At 37.6% G+C, this 27103-nt stretch overlaps 1 protein-coding gene across 4 annotated transcripts in view; it reads right to left on the bottom strand.

Moving 5' to 3' along the window:
• Positions 1–9240: 9240 nt before the first annotated feature.
• Positions 9241–27103, bottom strand: part of LOC117339202 (phosphatidylserine synthase 2-like) — a 40950-nt gene continuing 23087 nt past the window's right edge. For all 4 annotated transcript variants that reach the window (XM_033900669.1, XM_033900667.1, XM_033900670.1 and 1 more), the window contains exons 3-12: positions 21231–21332; positions 18734–18816; positions 18399–18466; positions 17396–17527; positions 16981–17031; positions 16710–16823; positions 15688–15806; positions 14966–15080; positions 14456–14601; positions 9241–14151 (exon numbers count right to left, since the gene is read on the bottom strand). In XM_033900669.1, coding sequence (XP_033756560.1) covers positions 13794–14151; positions 14456–14601; positions 14966–15080; positions 15688–15806; positions 16710–16823; positions 16981–17031; positions 17396–17527; positions 18399–18466; positions 18734–18816; positions 21231–21332 — 1288 coding nt within the window. In that variant the 3' untranslated portion in view covers positions 9241–13793. The remainder of the gene's footprint in view (positions 14152–14455; positions 14602–14965; positions 15081–15687; positions 15807–16709; positions 16824–16980; positions 17032–17395; positions 17528–18398; positions 18467–18733; positions 18817–21230; positions 21333–27103) is intronic.

Genomic DNA, 27103 nt, shown 5'->3' with positions numbered 1-27103 from the left:
CAGTTTTAAGTATCTAATATTCAGCACATTATTAATACTGTTACTTTAGCCGAGTGGGCTAATGGGTTAGTCTTTCACAAACTTTTTATCTCGACGCGAGTTCGAATCCTACGAAAGCCCTTTTTCTTTTTCCATCAATTTTTATACCCCCGCAACGAAGTTACGGGGGTATACTGGAATAAGGTTGTCTGTCCGTCCGTCCGTCAGTCTGTAGACACGTTTTGTCCTCCTAAACCGATGGGCCGATTCCAATGAAACTTCACACACATATTAATGATCATGTGTAGATGTGCATGCCACTTTCTTTTTCTCAAAATTATGGTTGCTATGGCAACTGGTCACTATAAACAGGTTTTCCGATAAGAACCATAACTTTAAGTTTGTCGGGACAACTCCTCCTAAACCGATGGGCCGATTCCAATGAAACTTCACACAAATATAGAGGACCATGTGTAGATGTGCATGCCACTTTTTTTTTCTCAAAATTATGATTGCTATGGCAACTGGTCACTATAAACAGGTTTTCCGATCAGAACCATAACTTTAAGTTTGTCCGGACAACTCCTCCTAAACCGATGGGCCGATTCCAATGAAACTTCACACAAATATAGAGGACCATGTGTAGATGTGCATGCCACTTTCTTTTTCTCAAAATTATGGTTGCTATGGCAACAGGTTTATATAAACAGGTTTTCCGATAAGAACCATAACTTTAAGTTTGTCGGGACAACTCCTCCTAAACCGAAGGGCCGATTTCAATGAAACTTCACACAAATATAGAGGACCATGTGTAGATGTGCATGCCACTTTCTTTTTCTCAAAATTATGGTTGCTTTGGCAACTGGTCACTATAAACAGGTTTTCCGATAAGAACCATAGCTTTAAGTTTGTCCGGACAACTCCTCCTAAACCGAAGGGCCAATTTCAATGAAACTTCACACAAATATAGAGGACCGTGTGTAGATGTGCATGACACTTTCTTTTTCTCAAAATTATGGTTGCTATGGCAACTGGTCAATATAAACAGGTTTTCCGATAAGAACCATAACTTTAAGTTTGTCCGGACAACTCCTCCTAAACCGATGGGCCGATTCCAATGAAACTTCACACAAATATAGAGGACCGTGTGTAGATGTGCATGACACTTTCTTTTTCTCAAAATTATGGTTGCTATGGCAACTGGTCAATATAAACAGGTTTTCCGATAAGAACCATAACTTTAAGTTTGTCCGGACAACTCCTCCTAAACCGATGGGCCGATTCCAATGAAACTTCACACAAATATAGAGGGCCATGTGTAGATGTGCATGCTTCTTAAAATTATGGTTGCTATGGCAACTGGTCACTATAAACAGGTTTTCCGATAAGAACCATAACTTTAAGTTTGTCGGGACAACTCCTCCTAAACCGAAGGGCCGATTTCAATGACACTTCACACAAATATAGAGGACCATGTGTAGATGTGCATGCCACTTTCTTTTTCTTAAAATTATGATTGCTATGGCAACTGGTCACTATAAACAGGTTTTCCGATAAGAACCATAACTTTAAGTTTGTCCGGACAACTCCTCCTAAACCGAAGGGCCGATTTCAATGAAACTTCACACAAATATAGAGGACCATGTGTAGATGTGCATGCCACTTTCTTTTCTCAAAATTATGGTTGCTATGGTAACTGGTCACTATAAACAGGTTTTCCGATAAGAACCATAACTTTAAGTTTGTCCGGACAACTCCTCCTAAACCGAAGGGCCGATTTCAATGAAACTTCACACAAATATAGAGGACCATGTGTAGATGTGCATGCCACTTTCTTTTTCTCAAAATTATGGTTGCTATGGCAAGTGGTCACTATGAATAGGTTTTCCGATAAGAACCATAGCTTTAAGTTTGTCCGGACAACTCCTCCTAAACGGATGGGCCGATTTCAATGAAACTTCACACAAATATAGAGGGCCATGTGTAGATGTGCATGCTTCTTAAAATTATGGTTGCTATGGCAACTGGTCACTATAAACAGGTTTTCCGATCAGAACCATAACTTTAAGTTTGTCCGGACAACTCCTCCTAAACCGAAGGGCCGAATTTCAATGAAACTTCACACAAATATAGAGGACCATGTGTAGATGTGCATGACACTTTCTTTTTCTCAAAATTATGGTTGCTATGGCAACTGGTCAATATAAACAGGTTTTCCGATAAGAACCATAACTTTAAGTTTGTCCGGACAACTCCTCCTAAACCGATGGGCCGATTCCAATGAAACTTCACACAAATATAGAGGACCATGTGTAGATGTGCATGCCACTTTCTTTTTCTCAAAATTATGGTTGCTATGGCAACTGGTCACTATAAACAGGTTTTCCGATAAGAACCATAGCTTTAAGTTTGTCCGGACAACTCCTCCTAAACCGAAGGGCCAATTTCAATGAAACTTCACACAAATATAGAGGACCGTGTGTAGATGTGCATGCCACTTTCTTTTTCTCAAAATTATGGTTGCTATGGCAAGTGGTCACTATGAATAGGTTTTCCGATAAGAACCATAGCTTTAAGTTTGTCCGGACAACTCCTCCTAAACCGATGGGCCGATTTCAATGAAACTTCACACAAATATAGAGGACCATGTGTAGATGTGCATGACACTTTCTTTTTCTCAAAATTATGGTTGCTATGGCAACTGGTCAATATAAACAGGTTTTCCGATAAGAACCATAACTTTAAGTTTGTCCGGACAACTCCTCCTAAACCGATGGGCCGATTCCAATGAAACTTCACACAAATATAGAGGGCCATGTGTAGATGTGCATGCTTCTTAAAATTATGGTTGCTATGGCAACTGGTCACTATAAACAGGTTTTCCGATCAGAACCATAACTTTAAGTTTGTCCGGACAACTCCTCCTAAACCGAAGGGCCAATTTCAATGAAACTTCACACAAATATAGAGGACCATGTGAAGATGTGCATGACACTTTCTTTTTCTCAAAATTATGGTTGCTATGGCAACTGGTCAATATAAACAGGTTTTCCGATAAGAACCATAACTTTAAGTTTGTCCGGACAACTCCTCCTAAACCGATGGGCCGATTCCAATGAAACTTCACACAAATATAGAGGGCCATGTGTAGATGTGCATGCTTCTTAAAATTATGGTTGCTATGGCAACTGGTCACTATGAATAGGTTTTCCGATAAGAACCATAGCTTTAAGTTTGTCCGGACAACTCCTCCTAAACGGATGGGCCGATTTCAATGAAACTTCACACAAATATAGAGGACCATGTGTAGATGTGCATGACACTTTCTTTTTCTCAAAATTATGGTTGCTATGGCAACTGGTCAATATAAACAGGTTTTCCGATAAGAACCATAACTTTAAGTTTGTCCGGACAACTCCTCCTAAACCGATGGGCCGATTCCAATGAAACTTCACACAAATATAGAGGGCCATGTGTAGATGTGCATGCTTCTTAAAATTATGGTTGCTATGGCAACTGGTCACTATAAACAGGTTTTCCGATCAGAACCATAACTTTAAGTTTGTCCGGACAACTCCTCCTAAACCGAAGGGCCAATTTCAATGAAACTTCACACAAATATAGAGGACCATGTGAAGATGTGCATGACACTTTCTTTTTCTCAAAATTATGGTTGCTATGGCAACTGGTCAATATAAACAGGTTTTCCGATAAGAACCATAACTTTAAGTTTGTCCGGACAACTCCTCCTAAACCGATGGGCCGATTCCAATGAAACTTCACACAAATATAGAGGGCCATGTGTAGATGTGCATGCTTCTTAAAATTATGGTTGCTATGGCAACTGGTCACTATAAACAGGTTTTCCGATAAGAACCATAACTTTAAGTTTGTCCGGACAACTCCTCCTAAACCGAGGGGCCGATTTCAATGAAACTTCACACAAATATAGAGGACCATGTGTAGATGTGCATGCCACTTTCTTTTTCTCAAAGTTATGGTTGCTATGGCAACTGGTCACTATAAACAGGTTTTCCGATCAGAACCATAACTTTAAGTTTGTTCGGACAACTCCTCCTAAACCGATGGGCCGATTCCAATGAAACTTCACACAAATATAGAGGACCATGTGTAGATGTGCATGCCACTTTCTTTTTCTCACAATTATGGTTGCTATGGCAACTGGTTTATATAAACAGGTTTTCCGATAAGAACCATAACTTTAAGTTTGTCCGGACAACTCCTCCTAAACCGAAGGGCCGATTTCAATGAAACTTCACACAAATATAGAGGACCGTGTGTAGATGTGCATGCCACTTTCTTTTTCTCAAAATTATGGTTGCTATGGCAACTGGTCACTATAAACAGGTTTTCCGATAAGAACCATAGCTTTAAGTTTGTCCGGACAACTCCTCCTAAACCGATGGACCGATTCCAATGAAACTTCACACAAATATAGAGGACCGTGTGTAGATGTGCACGCCACTTTCTTTTTCTCAAAATTATGGTTGCTATGGCAACTGGTCACTATGAACAGGTTTTCCGATAAGAACCATAGCTTTAAGTTTGTCCGGACAACTCCTCCTAAACCGAAGGGCCAATTTCAATGAAACTTCACACAAATATAGAGGACCATGTGAAGATGTGCATGACACTTTCTTTTTCTCAAAATTATGGTTGCTATGGCAACTGGTCAATATAAACAGGTTTTCCGATAAGAACCATAACTTTAAGTTTGTCCGGACAACTCCTCCTAAACCGATGGGCCGATTCCAATGAAACTTCACACAAATATAGAGGGCCATGTGTAGATGTGCATGCTTCTTAAAATTATGGTTGCTATGGCAACTGGTCACTATAAACAGGTTTTCCGATAAGAACCATAACTTTAAGTTTGTCCGGACAACTCCTCCTAAACCGAGGGGCCGATTTCAATGAAACTTCACACAAATATAGAGGACCATGTGTAGATGTGCATGCCACTTTCTTTTTCTCAAAGTTATGGTTGCTATGGCAACTGGTCACTATAAACAGGTTTTCCGATAAGAACCATAACTTTTAAGCTTGTCCGGACAACTCCTCCTAAACCGAAGGGCCAATTTCAATGAAACTTCACAGAAATATAGAGGACCATGTGAAGATGTGCATGTCACTTTCTTTTTCTCAAAATTATGGTTGCTATGGCAACTGGTCAATATAAACAGGTTTTCCGATAAGAACCATAACTTTAAGTTTGTCCGGACAACTCCTCCGAAACCGATGGGCCGATTTCAATGAAACTTCACACAAATATAGAGGACCATGTGAAGATGTGCATGCCACTTTCTTTTTCTCTGTGTGATCTTAGTTAGCCTCTAATTAAGAGTTCCAATTCACCATGGACTCATGCAGATTGCGGGGGTATTAGTCAGCCATCCTGGCGACAGTTCTAGTTTTTTTAATTTTCGAAATCAATGCCATATGTTCTTGATCGTAATACTGTATTGCCTGAAAAAAAATGTATATTTCATAAACAAATAATGCAATACTCAAGAAATAGATGACAAGGTTTCCCCGGGATTTCTTTGCTGTTTTTCTATTAGAAAGAGGTCGATCTCAGAACTAAACAGTACATGGTAGAATAGAAATAATCAACTTTGACTCGTGTATTGTTGCAGGATATACAACTCGGACTCGGATATTTTGCAATTTTAATTAATAACTCAGGCCTGCGGCCTTCGTTATTAAATTAATTGCAAAATATCCGAGTCCGAGTTGTATATCCTGCAACAATACACGAATCATCGTTAATTATTTCTTAAATAACCAAGCGTTCTTGAAGTAAGATATTCTGCTGGAAGGTACAGCTTCACCAGTATTTAATGTTACAATGATTAAATATGGAAACACTCGCACGAATTTTAAAGGTATACATGCTCCTTGTATAAAGCCAAATTTTGATTCTTCTGGTTGTTTAACCAACTGCTACCTAATGTGAAGTCCAGCATAGATTGTGAAAAGAAAGTATTTTAAACCATACTCAATGTTGCAGGAGTCAGCTAAAATGCCTTTAATCATGAAAGTAGTGAATTACAGGTGAGCGATGCATGTCCATTGGACCAAATACTAACCAATCATTCTTCAGGAATCTTTTAAAAACAGAATAGTGAGAAGAATCAGATATATCTCGTTTATAAGGGATTCCAGATCTTCCTAAGAATCCTTATCAACCATGTTTTATTGCTGGCTCGAATAGTTCAGCTTTTATCCAACGTTCTTACAACTATTCTTAGTACAATGAAGTCAGTGTTGTAGTCCTATTGCGATGTTGTTTTATCCAGATGTAGAATGTGGATTTAAAAAAAAGAAGATTTTATTTATTTATCTTGAACATATTTGCTCATATAAATTTTTTTCTTCTATCAAAGCGTTTGATTTGGCAACTCTGCGCTATTATTTCCCATTCAAAATTTAAGTAACGCCTTGAAAATTTGTCCTCTTGTAAGACACCTTGAACTTATTACACGGGAGCGTATTTCGTTAAACATACACCGAAAATGTCACCGTAAAAAAGAGCGAATTGGCATAACAATATTAGCCCCTACTCCTACTATTCAATAGGAGTAGGGGATACTATTTTTCTATTAATACTAACTTGAAGCAGACGCATGTGGTTAGCCGACTTGTTTGTGTTTATAAACGAGGCTGAATATTTTAAGAGTTCATCAGAATAGGTAACAGATGCCTTGGAATGTCCTTCAATTTCGCTTATAAGTATATTGACGATGTGTCTTTTTAGATAAAAAAAATTGTATTGACCATGTCGATCGGAGATACCCTGTATAACGTGATATCAAGGACACTATCATCCTCGAGACTCCTCAACATCAGCCGCTTATCTTTCGTAAAAACGTAACCAGCAGAGACAACTTACAATTAAGTGATTTGATAAGCGTGACGATTTCAATATTCCAATTGTTTTCTTTTTCTTCCCCCCCCCCCCCCTCCTCTCTCTCTCTCTCTCTCTCTCTCTCTCTCTCTCTCTCTCTCTCTCTTTTCATTTCCTAATAGTAACATCCCTGCTCCTCCTACCTATGGTGTTTAGAGTCCCAGTTGATTCGATATTCAAGGACTTGTTCCCTTTATCACGATTTCCGTGACTGTTGTTGACTACTGACGGGGAATATAACGCAAGGTTTCGAGAGATGCAGGTTGATGGAAATATTTCATTTCCTTGTGTGGGATATAGGCCGACGTATTCGATGCCCATAGTGGTTCCGTTGTCATTGCCCTGCTAAGAAAAACTCGACCCATCAATCTTCTAATAACGTTAATTAGAAGACAAATAGGTAAGTTCTAGCTATTCAGCAACAGTGACTCGATTTCACATGCCTTAGTGCCGGTGATTATACCCTTACTCATCAAAGATACCTCACGGGTAACTCAGAATTTCGATCTCTGTTCCCCTACGATACATTGGTGTTTGGGGGAAACTGACCAGTCATGAAGCAGTACATTACTTTTGTATATCACAGAGGAGCAACAATCGAATTAAAATCAAATCTAATTAACGGCATGGCAACTTAGAGATTGTTTTGAGGTACATTAATTGATCAGACTAGTCTTTATGTTTTATCCACAAGTGACAATGCGCATTAAGGGAAGCAGAGAGCGAATGTGAACTTGACACCTGAAGTATCGATTGTGGTCTTTACTGTACTTGTATTTAACATGTAATACTACATTATTAGTTATAACTAAGTCCCGTTACTATCGACGATGCTTTCACACCAATATCATAATCTTGAACGACATACGAGGGCTGACTGATATGTTGTGTACCTCATATTGAAGGATTTGAATTTTGCCGGACATATTTTTTTATTTTTCAACATAATCCCCTTCAGTATCTATACACTTTTAAATTTGCCAGCGGTGTTTAAGGGCCTCAATGCCACTTTTATAGAAATCCTTGTCTTGGCTATTTCGAAAGTCGTCCATTGCATGTTTGACGTCATCATCGGACTGAACGTGGAAATAGCTGTTTTCAGGTTTGGAAATACATGTAGATGAAAGTCTGATGGAGCGAGAACAGTTGAATAAGGCGGATGCTCCATCAATTTAAAGCCACAATCGTGAATGACAGCCATGGCAATGGCAGACTTGTGAATAGGAGCATTGTCCTGATAAAATACCACGCCTTTAGTGAGCTTTCGGCGGCGCTTAGGTTTAATATTTTCCCGTAACTGCCTCAGAAGTGAAGCATAGTATGTGCCATTAATTGTGTCCCTTTTTCAGACAATCTATCAGCAGAGTACTATCACCTTCCCACCTGATGGAACAGTCTATGCCTTCTTTGGCGGGGGAGAGCCAGAGTGATTCCATTGTTTCGATTGTTGTTTGACATCTTGGGTAAAATGAAGGACCCATGTTCCATCCATAGTGATACATTTCTGAAGAGAGTTGGCAGGATCTTCCTCAAAAAGGTTAAGGTTAGCATGCGATAATGTGCGCCTGGTGTGCTTCTGATCAACTGTCAGAAGTCTTGGTACCCATTGGGCCGAAAGCTTTTTCATTGCTAGATCCTCGGTCAGAATAGAATGTACTCTTTCCTGTGAAATGCCAACTCCACTGGCTATATATCTTTCTGTGACGTGTCTGTCAGTTATAACAATATCATGAACTGAACTTTATTGACCATTTCTGGGGCTGCAACATTGACAGGCCTTCCAGGACGTGGGTCATCATCAAGGACTGTTTCGGCCGCGCTTAAATTCTGCCACCCACCTTTTCACTGTAGCATATGAAGGGGCATCTTTCCCTGGTGTTGCTACCATATCATTATGGATATCCTTAGGTGTTAAACCTTTTTTTATGTAAATATTAGATCACTGCTCTTTCACCGATTTTGTTCATTTTTGCAAAAGCCGCTTGTCTTGTTTACTTTAGAGTGCTACCTCGTCGATATAAACTAACCAAATGAGACCAGTCCTTAGGTACATGACCCTATATGTTCAAAGAGAATAGTATGACTAAAAAAGAACAACCTTGAGTACCTCCTTCAATACGAGGCTCACACATACAAATCATTCCTCGTATATATAACAGTCTGATTGGACGCGGTTATATGGACGGAGAAATTCTTAATATCAAGATAAAATGATATATATAACATAAATGTTATATATAACATAAATGGAGGACACCGCCCATTCTTCGTCCCGTGATAGTCTTCAATTACAGTAGTGCTGTGTATATTGATAATAAGAAAACAACAAGAGATAATACAAATATTATTTTATTGTTACATCATAACGTAACAGATCCAAAGGCATCATGGCTGGTTGTAGTAAGGAATTTATCACATTTCTTCACGAACAGCATATGTATGAGTGATCACATTTTATATAACATCTGGGTAATGGAATGGACAGCTTATATACTGCATTGTGTATGACATAATTTACCATTACTACATGTATTCATGTACACAGTGTCTACAGTCAAGTGCTATAATGGTTGTTTTCAAGGGGTTCTGGGTTTGGCTTATTTCCGGGATAGAATGAACCCACAAATATTTATAACTACACCTGATAATAAATCTGATCGGGAAAAATTATCATTCGTTTGATAGGTTCAAAGAAAATTCCATCCTTTCACTGAAAACCGCATGTGTGACTCAAAAACAATCTTTACAGAGTGTAACTGTAGTCGATAATAATGATAATAATCAGCTATACCGTGACGATATCCAATACTAATATCAAATGAATAGAGGTGACTTTGGTCGATAATTATATTACCATATTTAGCTACATGTATATGTGACTGTAGGCGATAATAACAAGACTGTAGTCAAGTTAAAAGGGGGCGATAGTTTTCTTGTTTATAACCGATAATTATATGACTATAGTCAGTAATGAGGTAATCATAGCCGATAATGAAATGACTTTAATATTAGGTAAACATAGCCATATAATGACATGACTAAAGTCAGTAATAAGGTAAACATAGCCGATAATGACATGACTTTAGTCAGTCATAAGGTAATATAGCCGATAATGAAATGACTTTAATACATGTATAAGGTAAATATAGCCGATTATGACATGACTTTAGTCAGTTATAAGGTAAATATAGCCGATAATGACATGACTTTTGTCAGTTATAAGGTAAATATAGCCGATAATGACATGACTTTAGTCAGTTATAAGGTAAATAAAGCCGATAATGACATGACTTTAGTCAGTTAAAAGATGCTAATGATGTGACTACATTTATGAAGTCCATGATAACAATAATCTATGCAGTAATACGATGGCTATAGTCGATTATAACATGGTTTTACTCAGTTATAAGGCAAATATAATCGACAATAACATGATGTTAGTAAGCTATAAGGTGACTAGTAGGCAATGGTATGATTATATTTATCTAAGATCCGACTCATAATAACACGAATTAAGTCAGTAAAAAGGTTAATGCAGTCGAGAATATGACTCGGCTGTGATGTGACTGCAGTAGTAAATAATGTTTCGATATTTAGTAATACCGCTTAAACTCGTCATCTCATGTACGTACTAAGCATTATACACTTGTACAGGTTAAAGGCGGATGAAATATAATTGCACTGTACATATAAATGAGGTATATTATCTAATTATTGCAACAGTATATAATTTAAATTTCCACAAATGAACACTTTGTATATCATTTTAAAGGTACACAAACATACAAACACACAGTGATATAGTAAGGTACACAAACATACAAACACACAGTGATAGTTTACCAGATGTCACGCTCAATACGGACACCTGCTACTATATCAGATGCTTACATTTCTGGTCAATGACATCTTTGTTAAGACAAGTCGAGTACGCAATTTTTCACTGGAACATGTAAATTACGCAATTTTACATCTGACCATGAATTGAACGATTCTGTCAACGTTTTATCAAGTCATTATATTTCCCCACATACTACATGGATTATACTGACTTGACAGATCGAATTCCAATGACGACTTTTCCAGGAATTAAGATCTATGTAACTTGGTTTATATATTAGTCTATATACTAAGTTATAAATTGTTTACTATGTTGTTTAGAATGATTGCTCACACGTTGGTTGTTGATAGAACATGGTAACATAGTATTTCATAAGATAACTTGTCTAAGATTTCTACAACGATATACAACGACATTTATTTGGTATCGTTTTCTTACTAACAACACAAACGTAAATCGGTTTATTATAACATGTTATCTAACATACTCAATATCTGGAATGAATAACATACAGCCATACATATTCATAAAACGCAATACGTGCTGTTGGAGGCAAAATAGTACAAGGCATATATTTGTCATGAACAATAAGATGTGGTGCAATCTATCACATCTAAATTACAGTAACAAAAATAACACACGTAAACCGACTGTTAGTGCAACAAGGAGGAAAGGGTGTTGATTACAGAAGGGACAGGCAGGAATACCTCATATACACTTTAATGGCGGTTGAACACTTGAATATATTGCAATGTTGATATTTGTTTTTTTCAATTTGATCAAATACCATACAGAAATCTGTTCCCCTCGATTCTCTATAACATACAGAACCACTATTAAAATTTCGCTCATTGCTGTTTTATTCTGGATGTACGTAATTCTGGATGACAGAACAGATCCACAACTATTGGTGTATTAAAACTGGACCCTAACTTTAGCATATTAAAATTATGAATAAAATTGAGTTCTATATTTTTGGTGTGTAGGATATTTCTGATTCATAGGTTTAAACCAGGACAGATGCCGGTCTAGTATTCGAATTCAGCTGAGCAATTCTTTACAAAAGAATAAAAATAAAAAATATCTTTGGGGCTAGTGGCCAGTCTATAAAATTGAGTATCTGCGAAATTAGCTGAGCAAAAACAAACAAAAAACAAAAAGAGAAAGTAAAAAAAAAAAAAACGGAAATCACAAAAATAACTAAGGGGCTGGTGGCCAGTCTATAACATTGGGTATCTCTCTGCATTCGCAATACGTATATATGGACTCATATATTAAATCTAAGTTTGATATTCATGTATATGTTTTGTTTGTCAGTGTCTATATTCAATTATTGTTTTCTACCACAGTAAACGGGTGCTATTCAACTCCCAAGGCATGAATTAATCGTTACAACTGTTGAATAACAAACAGTTCATAACACACACGAAATAAACTATAGAAGCGTTTTGATTGGTTGACACGGTGACCTTTGACCGGGACCATTTTTTAATCACGTGGTTAAATGGGTTTGGATTGGCTAATACTTAAAGGCCACTTTACGGGTGGCAGAAATAATGACCCACAAAAAGTAGTTAGCAATTATTTTTGTGAAAATTCATCTTTTATATAGATTTCTTTCAAATCATTGCTTTTACAAATACAAAACTGCAATTATTTGTTATTATTAACAATAAATTGTAATATATGCACATATTTCCGAAATAGTCAGTTTTGCATATCACTTAGCGGCAATTCACTTTAGGTCATATCCTTACAACCCCACCTGATATGGTGAAAAGAACACACGTTGACACAAAACATGTCAATTTATCATCAGAATAGCTTCTCTATTGTGATAAAATCTCGTATTTGTTGCAAATGGTATTTCTTTCTCCCCCGTTAGTTATTTTTCTAAAGTTACAAAAAGCACTCGCTAACGATAACGTTGGAAGAATAACTAAATCAAAACCAATATACAACAACTACTGGTTTGTGACCTGTATAAGTATATATTGTAACCTATATCTGCCGTGCTTGCTGGCCAATTATTACAATAACACTATCTTAACGAATACAATGAAGTCGGTAAGACATGGCCCCTGGTTGTCTTCTTATATCGTGTGCGTATCCTGTACAATCCTGTAAGCTTCGGTAACTTGTCCGTAAGATCCTACTGATTGTAGTATAACAAAAACAGCAAGAATGTCAGTAAAACTGTATATCAATAATATTCGTAAAATCATCTTAAAGTATAAAATACATAACAATATATGATTTCATCATAATGGTTATGATGGAGAAATCTCGCGTCAATATCTTTATAAAACAAACTATTAATCCATAAAATAAAGTCGGCATATTATATAATGGAACCTAATCCAAACATTGTTTTAAAAAATCAAGTAGATAACTTTGCATATAAACTATCTGTATCCTGTGACACTAATAAGACACCACGTGACGAATTAAATAATTAGCTGCACATGTATTTGCAACTGACCAGCCAAAATATCACTGGTGACAATTGTCATTGTCATTGGTGGCAGTTCTATCCTATTTAACCCGTTCTAAAACCATTGGTCCATCGGCCTATCATAATAATTGGCAAGACTTCCTACCATTGTATTGACAGTCCTATACAGTGTCGCCAACATGTAGTCAAATATCTGGTCCTTGTCGTCGAAATGTGGGGTGAACTAGCGTATTAAAGGACATTTGTCAAATTTGTACCCATTCAGTTGATATTCCAAGCTACATTATGTAGTTGAGACATTATGTTAGTTATTTTAACAACAATAAGGTTTTTGAACTATTTCATTCTGTATAAGAGGAGTGAAATATCAGATAATTTCAGCATTAGATAAAAAAACAAACAAAACTGAGCAGTTTACATGGATAACATCAGGATGACCGGACAAAGCAAGAGTTGGCGACACTGACTCTATTAATAGCCGGCCGTTCCATCATGGGCTGGCCGTTCTGTAGCGGGCTAACTTAACATTGATATATCATCATTAGTTGTTGTCCTTCTAATCATCAACCCTCACGAGCAGGCGGTTGTTATCATTCATCCGCCATTTTACCATTTGTCGGCCTTTCTAGAAGGCGCCGTCGTCTTGCTTCAAACTGGAATGATTTCGAGTCATCGGTGGCACTTGTGGTAGATTTTCGTTCATTTAACGCCCGTCTTCGTCTGTACTCAGTATGGGAGTAAGGAACGTCGTTTTTGACGTCACGGTAAATGTAAAACTTCCAGATTGTCAGTAGAATCAAGCCCACCAGTCCAAGAAGCCACATATACGTGACGTGGCGTGGGATTGGCTTGGTAACAGTTTCCCATTCAAATTTCAAGGCGAGAAGGACTTCGGTAATGGTTATAACGGTGATCAGCCAAAATTGTCTCCCCATCTTCTTACAGGTCCTGGAATTAATGGTGGCATGCTGTTTATTATTTCCTAGAAGACTTATCGGCAAGTTTATTTACGGGTATTCGATTGTTTATTTCAATGATTGAGTTTCTATTTATACATAGTAGCTTGGAAAAACAGTCATAAATATGGCAATTGTACAAATACGTTTTATGTATTTCGTCGTTTTAGGTTCCAGTACATTACGTACGTTGGATATATATCTTTATTTCTATACATTTTGTACCTAAAGCCATACACAGTTTTTAATTATCAATGATGTATCGGATGTTTAGATCTCTCCAGCGTTGTACTTACGGGTCGTCTAAGTACTGGAAAGCTTCTCTGGCGGACGGAGCTGCCATAAAGAGCACCAACACGATCCTACTCACATTGAGGTAGTGTTCAGGCGGAATCCAAAGAACAAACTTGATGTAAAAGTCGTTGATTTCCACCAGCAGGAACTGTGTGTACAATTTTTAAAGTGTTTACAACAATAATCGTTGATTTCCAAAAGCAGAAACTGAGTGCAATTTATAACGTATACGATTTACCAATAAAACCTTCATTTCCACCAGCAGGAACAGTTTATTACATTTATTAGCAATGGCCAAGTGTTGTTTATGAAAAACTTATCAAAATTAAATATGTTATAGCATATATATGATGGTGATAAAAGGACATGTATCTATATGTACATAAACTGTGGTCATAGCGAAAGTAACATCACCTGATGTATTTGTTGTGCACGTTTTATGACATAGGGAAGTGTAAGGTACGTACACGAACTAGTTTACCATTTACAAACAACATACAGACTGTACTAACCAATCCGATGAGGCCTATGACTGCTAGCCACCGACGAAGACTGGACAAAGGTTTCCAGTCGAATTCAGTCCAGCTGTAGGGGGTGAATTGCATGGCAAACCGTTTAATCTTCCCCCTGGATTATACAGAAGGAAATATAATGTATAATAGCCCATGGTGATACAATTACATTTAGAATTAAAGACAATTACCTCAGACTCCCACACTGAACAATAAACCATGTTATCAAATGTTTAAAAAGCTTATGTCCGAAAACAATTCTTTACTATGCAAATGTACTAATATCGGACAATATTTTTATCTATAAATGAATTGTATGTTTATTCTATGTTTTTGGAGATCTGTGATTTCTGCAGATAGATATTTTACAAGGCTTTAAACTTCTACCACATATCTTACACAAGCGATTAGTATCTATTATAGCTTTGCTTGTTTTTGCGAGGGGAAGGGGGAGGGGGCCATATAAGGACGGTTGCCAAGGAGACACCAAAAGCCAGGGTCAAAAGAGGATGGATGTCTAGGAGACTTTGAGGGAGGAAAACAAACCACATAAAGGAGGGGGAATCGAATATGACCTTTTCTGTGAATAAACTGTTTAACATACAACCATGGCTGTATTCTTTTTCCTAAATATGTTGTTATTACGTTGCCGTGACCTAGTTTTGTATCGTTAATTTCCTATATAAGTTGTTATCACGTTGCCGTGACCTAGTTTTTTTTACCGGTAAGTGGGGATGTTCCACATTCCTCGCCAGTGATAAGGTTTCATGTTCAAGTACTTAACGGTCTTCATCCCTACATAGATCCCAATGCCATTGCTCAGCAACACATCCATGATCCACTGTCGAAAGGACACATTGAATTACACATTTGGTGGTAACTATGGTTACAATGTCATACATACACAGAAATGTTTGGATATGTTTATTATCATTTGATGATTTAACATAAAACATTTCCATTTCACTATTATAAGGAATCAACTTTCTGTTAAGGATAGTTAATAGAAAACAATGTGTCCATGCTACTGGAATATGTCATGGCTAAATGAATGGCTCCGCTAACTTGTGGATAAGTTTTGAATAACAGATTGATCATTTGTTGCTGGTGGTGTAACTATTCATCGATGCATCGTTTATCCTTGACTTCTTTCGCGATACTTGAAAATTTGCAGTTATCTCACTTGACTAACGTTAGCTTACGTTTTGTTGTAAACAATATGACTGACAAGGCCTTTCCAGCGGCTTATAAATCTGCCTGTTGGAGTTATTTCAAATCGAATCGTATCGCTACACACCTTGCGATACACAGCTCTATTTGTGGTACCTCAAACGAATCTGAAGGTCGTCATACCGTGAAATTGACTAATGTTGAAACTCCCTGATATTCAAAAAAAGTTATTAGCTTAGTGATTGGTCAGGACATATTCCAGTGGTGTAGAGAGCGAACGTGAATATAACCCCTCGAGTATCCAGGATGATTTTCGTTGAAAGACATGTTTGACGAATTACATTTTTGTTGTGTACACGTACAAATAAGTATGAAATACAGCTCTAAATGAAGTCATCTCGAACAAATATAATCTCTTTATATTGTACCTTATTGATCACTGTAAAAATTCGTTACCGTGGGTGCTTTCAAGGAGACCTACAGATCATGGTCGAACTAGCATTAAAACATTCATTTCTCCATTTATTAATTCATGTTTATGACAGTAAAGTGAACTGTATTAGTTTATACATACGTGGTCCCACCAACATTCGCAGAAGTTAGGAAGCTGGTGTGCAAATGTGTATTCCAGGACTTCAAACATAATGCTCAACACCCAACAGATCCACCAGTCTCGCAGAAACAGCGACTAAAATAGAGTTGTCTACCTTTACAAATAACGTACTGATCAACAGTTTATACTTTATGTCTATTATTCACGAACCACATGTCTTCTCACTTAAAATGAGAACAACTTATTATTTAATATCGTCGCGATTTGAACTATTTGACTTACAACGACTCACCTTTGCCCACCAGCCAAGAAAGTGGGATATCACAAACAGGTCAGCTTTGTCCTGACAATGAAGAGGAGATTGATTTATCTTATTATATTGATATATGAAAGAATTCGGAAGCAAAGGGTTAACCTCAAACTAAAATTTTATGTCAAAGACGACAGGAAAGATCTCACGTCAAAGTAATTGACTTATCCAGAGAAAAAATATCACGTTATAGCAATGAGCGAGAAGCCACTAAGGTAACCAAGTTATAATAACCAGCTCCAGCGAGATACCAGTTATCAGCTTAAAGTAACAGTGAGATGTCACTTACCAGGTTATATTAAAAGGTGAGAATAATTGTAGTTTATCTTAGGTATTCAATTATTTTGCTATCGTATTACCTTGAATGTGTTACCACGATAAAGTGTAGCGATCTTACCTTCAGATTGTGGAAGGGGTCAGGATGATCGGAGTCATATATATAGCAGTTCCCTCCGTAATTTTTCTCTGGTAGGGGCTTACCCAGATTGGGGTCTATATGGCGTAATAGTTTTCTGGCGTCATTAGGGGTCTGAATAATATCAATTATTTATGAATATACATTGCAGAGTTCATAATTAGATACATGACACGTTATCTAAGCATTAATCAAGAGCAAGAATATGCAAATATGGAACACTAAATTTTATTAAATCAAATATTAGGAACATTATATATATAGAGGATATTGATTGGTTGTCCGTTTAATATAACATGTATTTCAAGGGTATGACAGAATATTTCGATATTTTTCACTCGTGCGAATATCCTCTTTATAACACAAATGGTCAATATATCATAATCATAATGATATAAAATATACATTTTCCATATAATGATATAAAATACAAACTTTTCCATAGCCTGAAACGATATCTTTATTACTTATATTTATAAAAGGTATTAACATATATATTAAAACGTGTGTTTTTCCAAAGAGCACCAATCAGGTGTACTTTAATAACAAAATCTTATTTAAAAAGCAATGTTCGAGTACAAAAGATATATTGTCCGTACTTAAACATAAATTTTAATTTAAATCACAAACATGTAATATATTACGGTTATCCTGATTCAAATGGTCGTATACATTTTTGTAATATACACTGCTTTGTTCATATTCAGTTAGACTCCAAATTTAAAGGTTATCCTCTTTGATATTTAAACTGGTGGATTTTTTTTCGAAAACGAATTACAAAATGTATTCTTAAATATTCCGATATTTTGGTTTCAAAATAAAATGTGTCATAAAATCTTTATCAATGAAAGCTCATGTCAATTATAGTGCAAAAGGCATACTTTATTAAACAGGTGCCCGGGCATGTTATGATTCGTCCTAAAATGATATTGTGTTATGTGGGTTACACACGAGTAATCTTGTTAGAATGTCTATATTGACTGACCTGAAATAACAGGTACACCAACGTCAACTCGTACACAATGCTCACACACAGAACCAAACGCCACATTGCTGCAATAAAAAAGATAAATCTTCAAATTCATTACAGCTTTTTGTTAAACAAAGCATACCGGTGGAGAAATAGCAGTAATTTGATGATTTGATAAGATTTTGGCAAACACGGCCTATTACTTAAGGATAAGTAAGAATATTTTATAACATAAATCATTTTTGGAGATCAGTAAAGGGATACTACATGTAAATAGTACAAGTGTCAGTCTGATGCGGAGTAGATATCATAGTAATTAGAGTGTGTCTATCACTGTTAACTAAACCTACCTGGATGAGGGCGTTTGAAGGGTCCGTCGGGTGTCATAGTTACCCCAAACAGCAGGAAGGCCAACACGACAGCAGCCACACCCCTGATAACAATGAGTACAGAAAATATACGACTCATATTGTAGGGACCGGTAAAGAACTGTGTTACCTTACGCAATAAGACAAAAACATTTACCATTTTCTTCCTTCGTCATTTATGACAACAATTTACTTAGTCAATCAACACAGTGTACCGTACACAAGTAACTTCACTAATTGTACTGTACCTAGTATACTGGAATGAAAAAGAAACGCATGCTAAAATGTTGCTGTATGTAATGTTACAATCTAATTAACATCATAATCTAATTAACATCATATGTACATTTGCACTATGCTACTCTCATACGGAGAGTAGCGTAGTGAAAATGTTCACCCGATTTTAATTAGATTAGTAATGTTACAGAAACTGTGAGAACTTGAAATTATTTCATCGGGGTATTGAAATCTATCATTATAAATAGTAAACAATTAGTTTACGTTCTATCATTCATTTTGTTGTAGTTGAGTAATAGAAAAGAGGAGCTCCCAATTACGTGTACAGTGCCATACATTATCAGTACCTGGTATATCTACTATCACAAAACTTATTCTTTCAAAATCGAGTCCATGAATACCGCCAACCAAGTAGCTGACGAAGACCATCGTGAGAGAAGATCGACTATTCCAGGTAATATAATGTTGCTTTGTGTTTGGATTTAATAATAATACTATGCATCCAAAGCAAAAGATCAACTAATTGGTAAGATGTATCTCACTCCTTCAAAGGCACAAGTGAGGTATGCAGGAAACGGTTGGGGAGATTCTGGCGCCGTCTCATCCTGCTGATCAAGTCATACAACAAATGCTAAATTCTGCCTAGTTACCAGAGTATGGTTGACCAATAACTTTCAGCAAACACTACTATCATGAAGATAGGGGTTTCATAGGCGACGTGAAATTCCTAACGAGGTCATTAACGGCCAACTGCTAACATATCTCAGAACACACGCGTCGGTGTAGCCTTCCAATCAACAGTGGTAAATACGACGTTGGACATCGTATATGTCTCTCACACCTCATTTGGAATCATTTGGGAGCAAGTATCGCCAACAAAATCATCCGACGGACGCGACGGGGCCGCGGGAGGGGAATGGCGAAATGGTTATGACCGCGTAACGGTTCTAATGTACCCAATACGTTCAATGGTCTAAAAGTGTAGCCCATGATGTCTACCAACCTGTGCTTGCCTTCGCCTTGCAATAGCATAGCAACTTCCCGGCCTCTTCATAACTTACACAGAGTGCGCATTGTCCAACAGAGCAATCACCGAAGGACAATAGCATGTATCTGGCAATAGTACAAACCAAAATGAAAAAAATTAATGTTGGCCACCCCGTAAATTAACAACATGTGAGTTTTTTTTTGGTATGCTCCCTACCGAATGGGGGCTGCTACGACAGTGGGACGGGAGTATCAATGTTTAATATTTTGTATCACCCTCCTTAATGGGGGCTACGACAGAGCTCTCGCATTTCGATCTGGGCTTTCATGTAAGCAAATGGACGATTTGTCACCATGATGGTGTTGACCTTGAACTGTTCACCTTTTCGATACCAACGCCTCTTTCTGAGACGGCGTGATTGCGTAATCGGTAGCAGCTATCTACATCTGTCAGTTAGCCGACCGGGTCCGGACAAACTACGAGTTAAAATTGTCCTCCTCTCTCGTTTGTACACACACATATATATATACATATATCTGTTCAGCAAATATGGTGATTCATAAAGGCGATATAAAAGTGAACGACATATATTAATTGAAATGAATCATAACGCTGGCTGATATATGATATATAATGGACAGATCTAATACACACACCATATATCGTATGATACGTGTGCTATTTTTGTAGCTGTTTTATAATCTCCAATACTTCAACAAAGACTTTTAAAAACGAAATATACTTTCGCAAATATATCTGTTTCATGGTTTGTATTTTTCAACCTGCTCTGTATATTGATAAGTTTAATATTAAACATTGGCTTACAGACTTAATTTATGGCCAAGTCAAATATCATGACCAGTGTTACATGTTCCTGTTAATTTGTTACATTACAAAATAAAAACATTTAAACACATCAAGATATTACCAAATGCACCAAATGTCCCATGTCTCTGTGATTAATGGCACAGGGACCTGATAACAACGTCTCATGTCTCCGTGATCAATGGCACAGGGACCTGATAACAACGTCACATGTCTCTGTGATTAATGGCACAGGGACCTGATAACGTCACATGTCTCTGTGATTAATGGCACATGGACCTGATAACAACGTCTCATGTCTCTGTGATCAATGGCACAGGGACCTGATAATCCTCGTCTGCTTGTCATGCTTTTAGAACTTTATAACACACCCAGTAGGTTCCAATGAACCTGCAACAGCTTGTCGTGTCCCTGTGATCAGTGTCATACCTTCTGCTGTTGTAGTCTGGGTTGAGTACAGGGTCCTCGAACAAGGCGATGTAGACGAGAATGCCGATGAAAACGACGAGGACCGTGATGGTATGAGCTCTCCTGTAAACACACAGACATCGAAAATGTTCTATCATCCTGATATCGACGGTCATTTACCATCAAATATACAATGTCCACGGAATTCATGTATAAATATATATGAATTATGTGAGGATATTGTATGCTTTATTTAATTAAACAAGGGACCAAGACACATATTTCCCGAATGCTAACGTAAGTTGGACGACCTCTCCGTTTGCGTGTTAGATTTACAGGATTTTTTTTTCTGTTATATATACATTAGAACTTATCTAAGACGGAAGTGTGACTCCGGTTGATTCCATTGTACGTATCGTGGGACGACCATGTGTACCGGATCTCATACGAGCTGTGATATCAACATGGCCTTCGTTGTACATAGTATGTGTCTTATAATCAATATAAAGATAGGAGCCGTGATGCCAGACGTGTTATAGACTGATCTTTTTAACGCGTGTTTGTTGTTTATTAGTACACATATCGAGGCAGTGTTTGTTCTTACTCCGCAGGTAGAGCATATCCGCGCGGTGCTCGTTCTTACTCCGCGGGAAGAGCATATCCGCGCAATACTCGTTCTTACTCCGCGGGAAGAGCATATCCGCGCGGTGCTCGTTCTTACTCCGCGGGAACAGCATATCCGCGCGGTACTCGTTCTTACTCCGTAGGAACAGCATATCCGCGCGGTGCTCGTTCTTACTCCGCGGGAAGAGCATATCCGTGCGGTGCTCGTTCTTACTCCGCGGGAACAGCATATCCGCGCGGTGCTCGTTCTTACTCCGCGGGAACAGCATATCCGCGCGGTGCTCGTTCTTACTCCGCGGGAACAGCATATCCGCGCGGTGCTCGTTCTTACTCCGTGGGAACAGCATATCCGCGCGGTGCTCGTTCTTACTCCGCGGGAACAGCATATCCGAGCGGTGCTCGTTCTTACTCCGCGGGAAGAGCATATCCGCGCGGTGCTCGTTCTTACTCCGCTGGTATAGCATATCCGCTCGGTACTCGTTCTTACTCCGCGGGAACAGCATATCCGCGCGGTGCTCGTTCTTACTCCGCAGGTAGAGCATATCCGCGCGGTACTCATTCTTACTCCGTGGGTAGAGCATATCCGCGCGGTGTTCGTTCTTACTCCGCGGGAACAGCATATCCGTGCGGCACTCGTTATTACTCAGCTCGTAGAGCATATCCGCGCTGTACTCGTTCTTACTCCGCGGGTAGAGCATATCCGCGCGGTGTTCGTTATTACTCCGCAGGTACAGCATATCCGCGCGGTGTTCGTTCTTACTCCGCGGGTACAGCATATCCGCGCGGTGTTCGTTCTCACTCCGCGGGTACAGCATATCTGCGCGGTGTTCGTTCTTACTCCGCAGGTACAGCATATCCGCGCGGTGTTCGTTCTCACTCCGCGGGTACAGCATATCCGCGCGGTGTTCGTTCTTACTCCGCAGGTAGAGCATATCCGCGCGGTACTCGTTCTTACTTCGCGGGAACAGCATATCCGCGCGGTGCTCGTTCTTACTCCGCAGGTAGAGCATATCCGCGCGGTACTCATTCTTACTCCGTGGGTAGAGCATATCCGCGCGGTGTTCGTTCTTACTCCGCAGGTACAGCATATCCGCGCGGTGTTCGTTCTTACTCCGCGGGTACAGCATATCCGCGCGGTGTTCGTTCTCACTCCGCGGGTACAGCATATCTGCGCGGTGTTCGTTCTCACTCCGCGGGTACAGCATATCCACGCGGTGTTCGTTATTACTCAGCTGGTAGAGCATATCCGCGCGGTACTCGTTCTTACTTCGCGGGTATAGCATATCCGCGCGGTACTCGTACTTAATAAATCAGTTTGTATATTGTTTGTCTGTATATCGTCAGTATGTATAGTATCAGTCTGTATCTTGTCTGTATACCGTCAGTATGTATAGTATCAGTCTGTATATTGTCTGTATACCGTCAGTATGTATAGTATCAGTCTGTATATTGTCTGTATATATAGTATCAATCTCTATATTGTCTGTATTCCGTCAGTATGTATAGTATCAGTCTGTATATTGTCTGTATACCGTCAGTATGCATAGTATCAGTCTGTATATTGTATGAATACCGTCAGTATGTATAGTATCAGTCTGTATATTGTAAGTATACTGTCAGTATGTATAGTATCAGTATGTATATTGTCTGTCTGTATACCGTCAGTATGTATAGTATCAGTCTGTATATTGTCTGTCTGTATACCGTCAGTATGTATAGTATCAGTCTGTATATTGTCTGTATACCGTCAGTATGTATAGTATCAGTCTGTATATTGTCTGTATATACCGTCAGTATATATAGTATCAGTCTGTATATTGTCTGTATACCGTCAGTATATATTGTGTCTGTATACCGTCAGTATGTATAGTATCAGTCTGTATATTGTATGTATACTGTCAGTATGTATAGTATCAGTCTGTATATTGTCTGTATACCGTCAGTATATATAGTATCAGTCTGTATATTGTCTGTCTGTATACCGTCAGTATGTATAGTATCAGTCTGTATATTGTCTGTATACCGTCAGTATGTATAGTTTCAGTCTGTATATTGTCTGTATACCGTCAGTATGTATAGTATCAGTCTGTATATTGTCTGTATACCGTCAGTATGTATAGTATGAGTCTGTATATTGTCTGTCTACCGTCAGTATGTATAGTATGAGTCTGTATATTGTCTGTATACCGTCAGCATGTATAGTATCAGTCTGTATATTGTCTGTGTATACCGTCAGTATATATAGTATGAGTCTGTATATTGTCTGTATATCGTCAGTATGTATAGTATCAGTCTGTATATTGTCTGTATACTGTCAGTATGTATAGTATCAGTCTGTATATTGTCTGTATACCGTCAGTATATATAGTATCAGTCTGTATATTGTCTGTCTGTATACCGTCGGTATGTATAGTATCAGTCTGTATATTGTCTGTATACCGTCAGTATGTATAGTATCAGTCTGTATATTGTCTGTATACCGTCAGTATGTATAGTATGAGTCTGTATATTGTCTGTATACCGTCAGTATGTATAGTATGAGTCTGTATATTGTCTGTATACCGTCAGTATGTATAGTATCAGTCTGTATATTGTCTGTATACCGTCAGTATGTATAGTATCAGTCTGTATATTGTCTGTATACCGTCAGTATGTATAGTATCAGTCTGTATATTGTCTGTATACCGTCAGTATGTATAGTATCAGTCTGTATATTGTCTGTATACCGTCAGTATGTATAGTATCAGTCTGTATATTGTCTGTATACCGTCAGTATGTATAGTATCAGTCTGTATATTGTCTGTATACCGTCAGTATGTATAGTATCAGTCTGTATATTGTCTGTATACCGTCAGTATGTATAGTATCAGTCTGTATATTGTCTGTATACCGTCAGTATGTATAGTATCAGTCTGTATATTGTCTGTATACCGTCAGTATGTATAGTATCAGTCTGTATATTGTCTGTATACCGTCAGTATGTATAGTATCAGTCTGTATATTGTCTGTATACCGTCAGTATGTATAGTATCAGTCTGTATATTGTCTGTATACCGTCAGTATGTATAGTATCAGTCTGTATATTGTCTGTATACCGTCAGTATGTATAGTATCAGTCTGTATATTGTCTGTATACCGTCAGTATGTATAGTATCAGTCTGTATATTGTCTGTATACCGTCAGTATGTATAGTATCAGTCTGTATATTGTCTGTATACCGTCAGTATGTATAGTATCAGTCTGTATATTGTCTGTATACCGTCAGTATGTATAGTATCAGTCTGTATATTGTCTGTCTGTATACCGTCAGTATGTATAGTATCAGTCTGTATATTGTCTGTATACCGTCAGTATGTATAGTATCAGTCTGTATATTGTCTGTCTGTATACCGTCAGTATGTATAGTATCAGTCTGTATATTGTCTGTCTGTATACCGTCAGTATGTATAGTATCAGTCTGTATATTGTCTGTATACCGTCAGTATGTATAGTATCAGTCTGTATATTGTCTGTCTGTATACCGTCAGTATGTATAGTATCAGTCTGTATATTGTCTGTATACCGTCAGTATATATAGTATCAGTCTGTATATTGTCTGTATACCGTCAGTATGTATAGTATCAGTCTGTATATTGTCTGTATACCGTCAGTATGTATAGTATCAGTCTGTATATTGTCTGTCTGTATACCGTCAGTATGTATAGTATCAGTCTGTATATGTCTGTCTGTATTCCGTCAGTATGTATAGTATCAGTCTGTATATTGTCTGTATACCGTCAGTATGTATAGTATCAGTCTGTATATTGTCTGTCTGTATACCGTCAGTATGTATAGTATCAGTCTGTATATTGTCTGTATACCGTCAGTATGTATAGTATCAGTCTGTATATTGTCTGTATACCGTCAGTATGTATAGTATCAGTCTGTATATTGTCTGTATACCGTCAGTATGTATAGTATCAGTCTGTATATTGTCTGTCTGTATACCGTCAGTATGTATAGTATCAGTCTGTATATTGTCTGTATACCGTCTGTATTTACAGTCTCAGTATGTATATATTGTATGTATACTATTAGTCTGTATATTGTCTGTCTGTATACCGTCAGTATGTATAGTATCAGTCTGTATATTGTCTGTATACCGTCTGTATTTACAGTCTCAGTATATATATATTGTATGTATACCGTCAGTATGTATAGTATCAGTCTGTATATTGTCTGTATACCATCAGTATGTATAGTATCAGTCAGTATATTGTCTGTCTGTATATCGTCAGTATGTATAGTATCAGTCAGTATATTGTCTGTCTGTATACCGTCAGTATGTATAGTATCAGTCTGTATATTGTCTGTATACCGTCAGTATGTATAGTATCGGTCTGTATATTGTCTGTATACCATCAGTATGTATAGTATCAGTCAGTATATTGTCTGTCTGTATACCGTCAGTATGTATAGTATCAGTCTGTATATTGTCTGTATACCGTCAGTATGTATAGTATGAGTCTGTATATTGTCTGTATACCGTCAGTATGTATAGTATGAGTCTGTATATTGTCTGTATACCGTCAGTATGTATAGTATCAGTCTGTATATTGTCTGTATACCGTCAGTATGTATAGTATCAGTCAGTATATTGTCTGTCTGTATACCGTCAGTATGTATAGTATCAGTCTGTATATTGTCTGTATACCGTCAGTATGTATAGTATGAGTCTGTATATTGTCTGTATACCGTCAGTATGTATAGTATCAGTCTGTATATTGTCTGTATACCGTCAGTATGTATAGTATCAGTATGTATATTGTCTGTATACCGTCAGTATGTATAGTATCAGTCTGTATATTGTCTGTATACCGTCAGTATGTATAGTATCAGTCTGTATATTGTCTGTATACCGTCAGTATGTATAGTATCAGTCAGTATATTGTCTGTCTGTATACCGTCAGTATGTATAGTATCAGTCTGTATATTGTCTGTATACCGTCTGTATTTACAGTCTCAGTATGTATATATTGTACGTATACTATTAGTCTGTATATTGCCGGTGTACCGTATATGTTTGTAGATGGTTTTGTACATTGTCAATACAATGTATTTAGTGTGTACACGGTCTGTCGTTACACTATAATTATTCATCCTTGTGAATTTCATCTTTTATTTTTATTTGTGAATCAGTGGGTTTGTTTAGTCTAAAGTTAAAATCCGCTTCATTGTTTTAAAGTACACGCATACTTTTCATTATGTATGTCCTGAAACACGCTCATCTC

Source organism: Pecten maximus, chromosome 12, assembly GCF_902652985.1.
Source record: "Pecten maximus chromosome 12, xPecMax1.1, whole genome shotgun sequence".
Lineage (NCBI taxonomy): Eukaryota > Metazoa > Mollusca > Bivalvia > Pectinida > Pectinidae > Pecten > Pecten maximus.
This window is presented reverse-complemented; position numbering and strand designations above follow the sequence as displayed.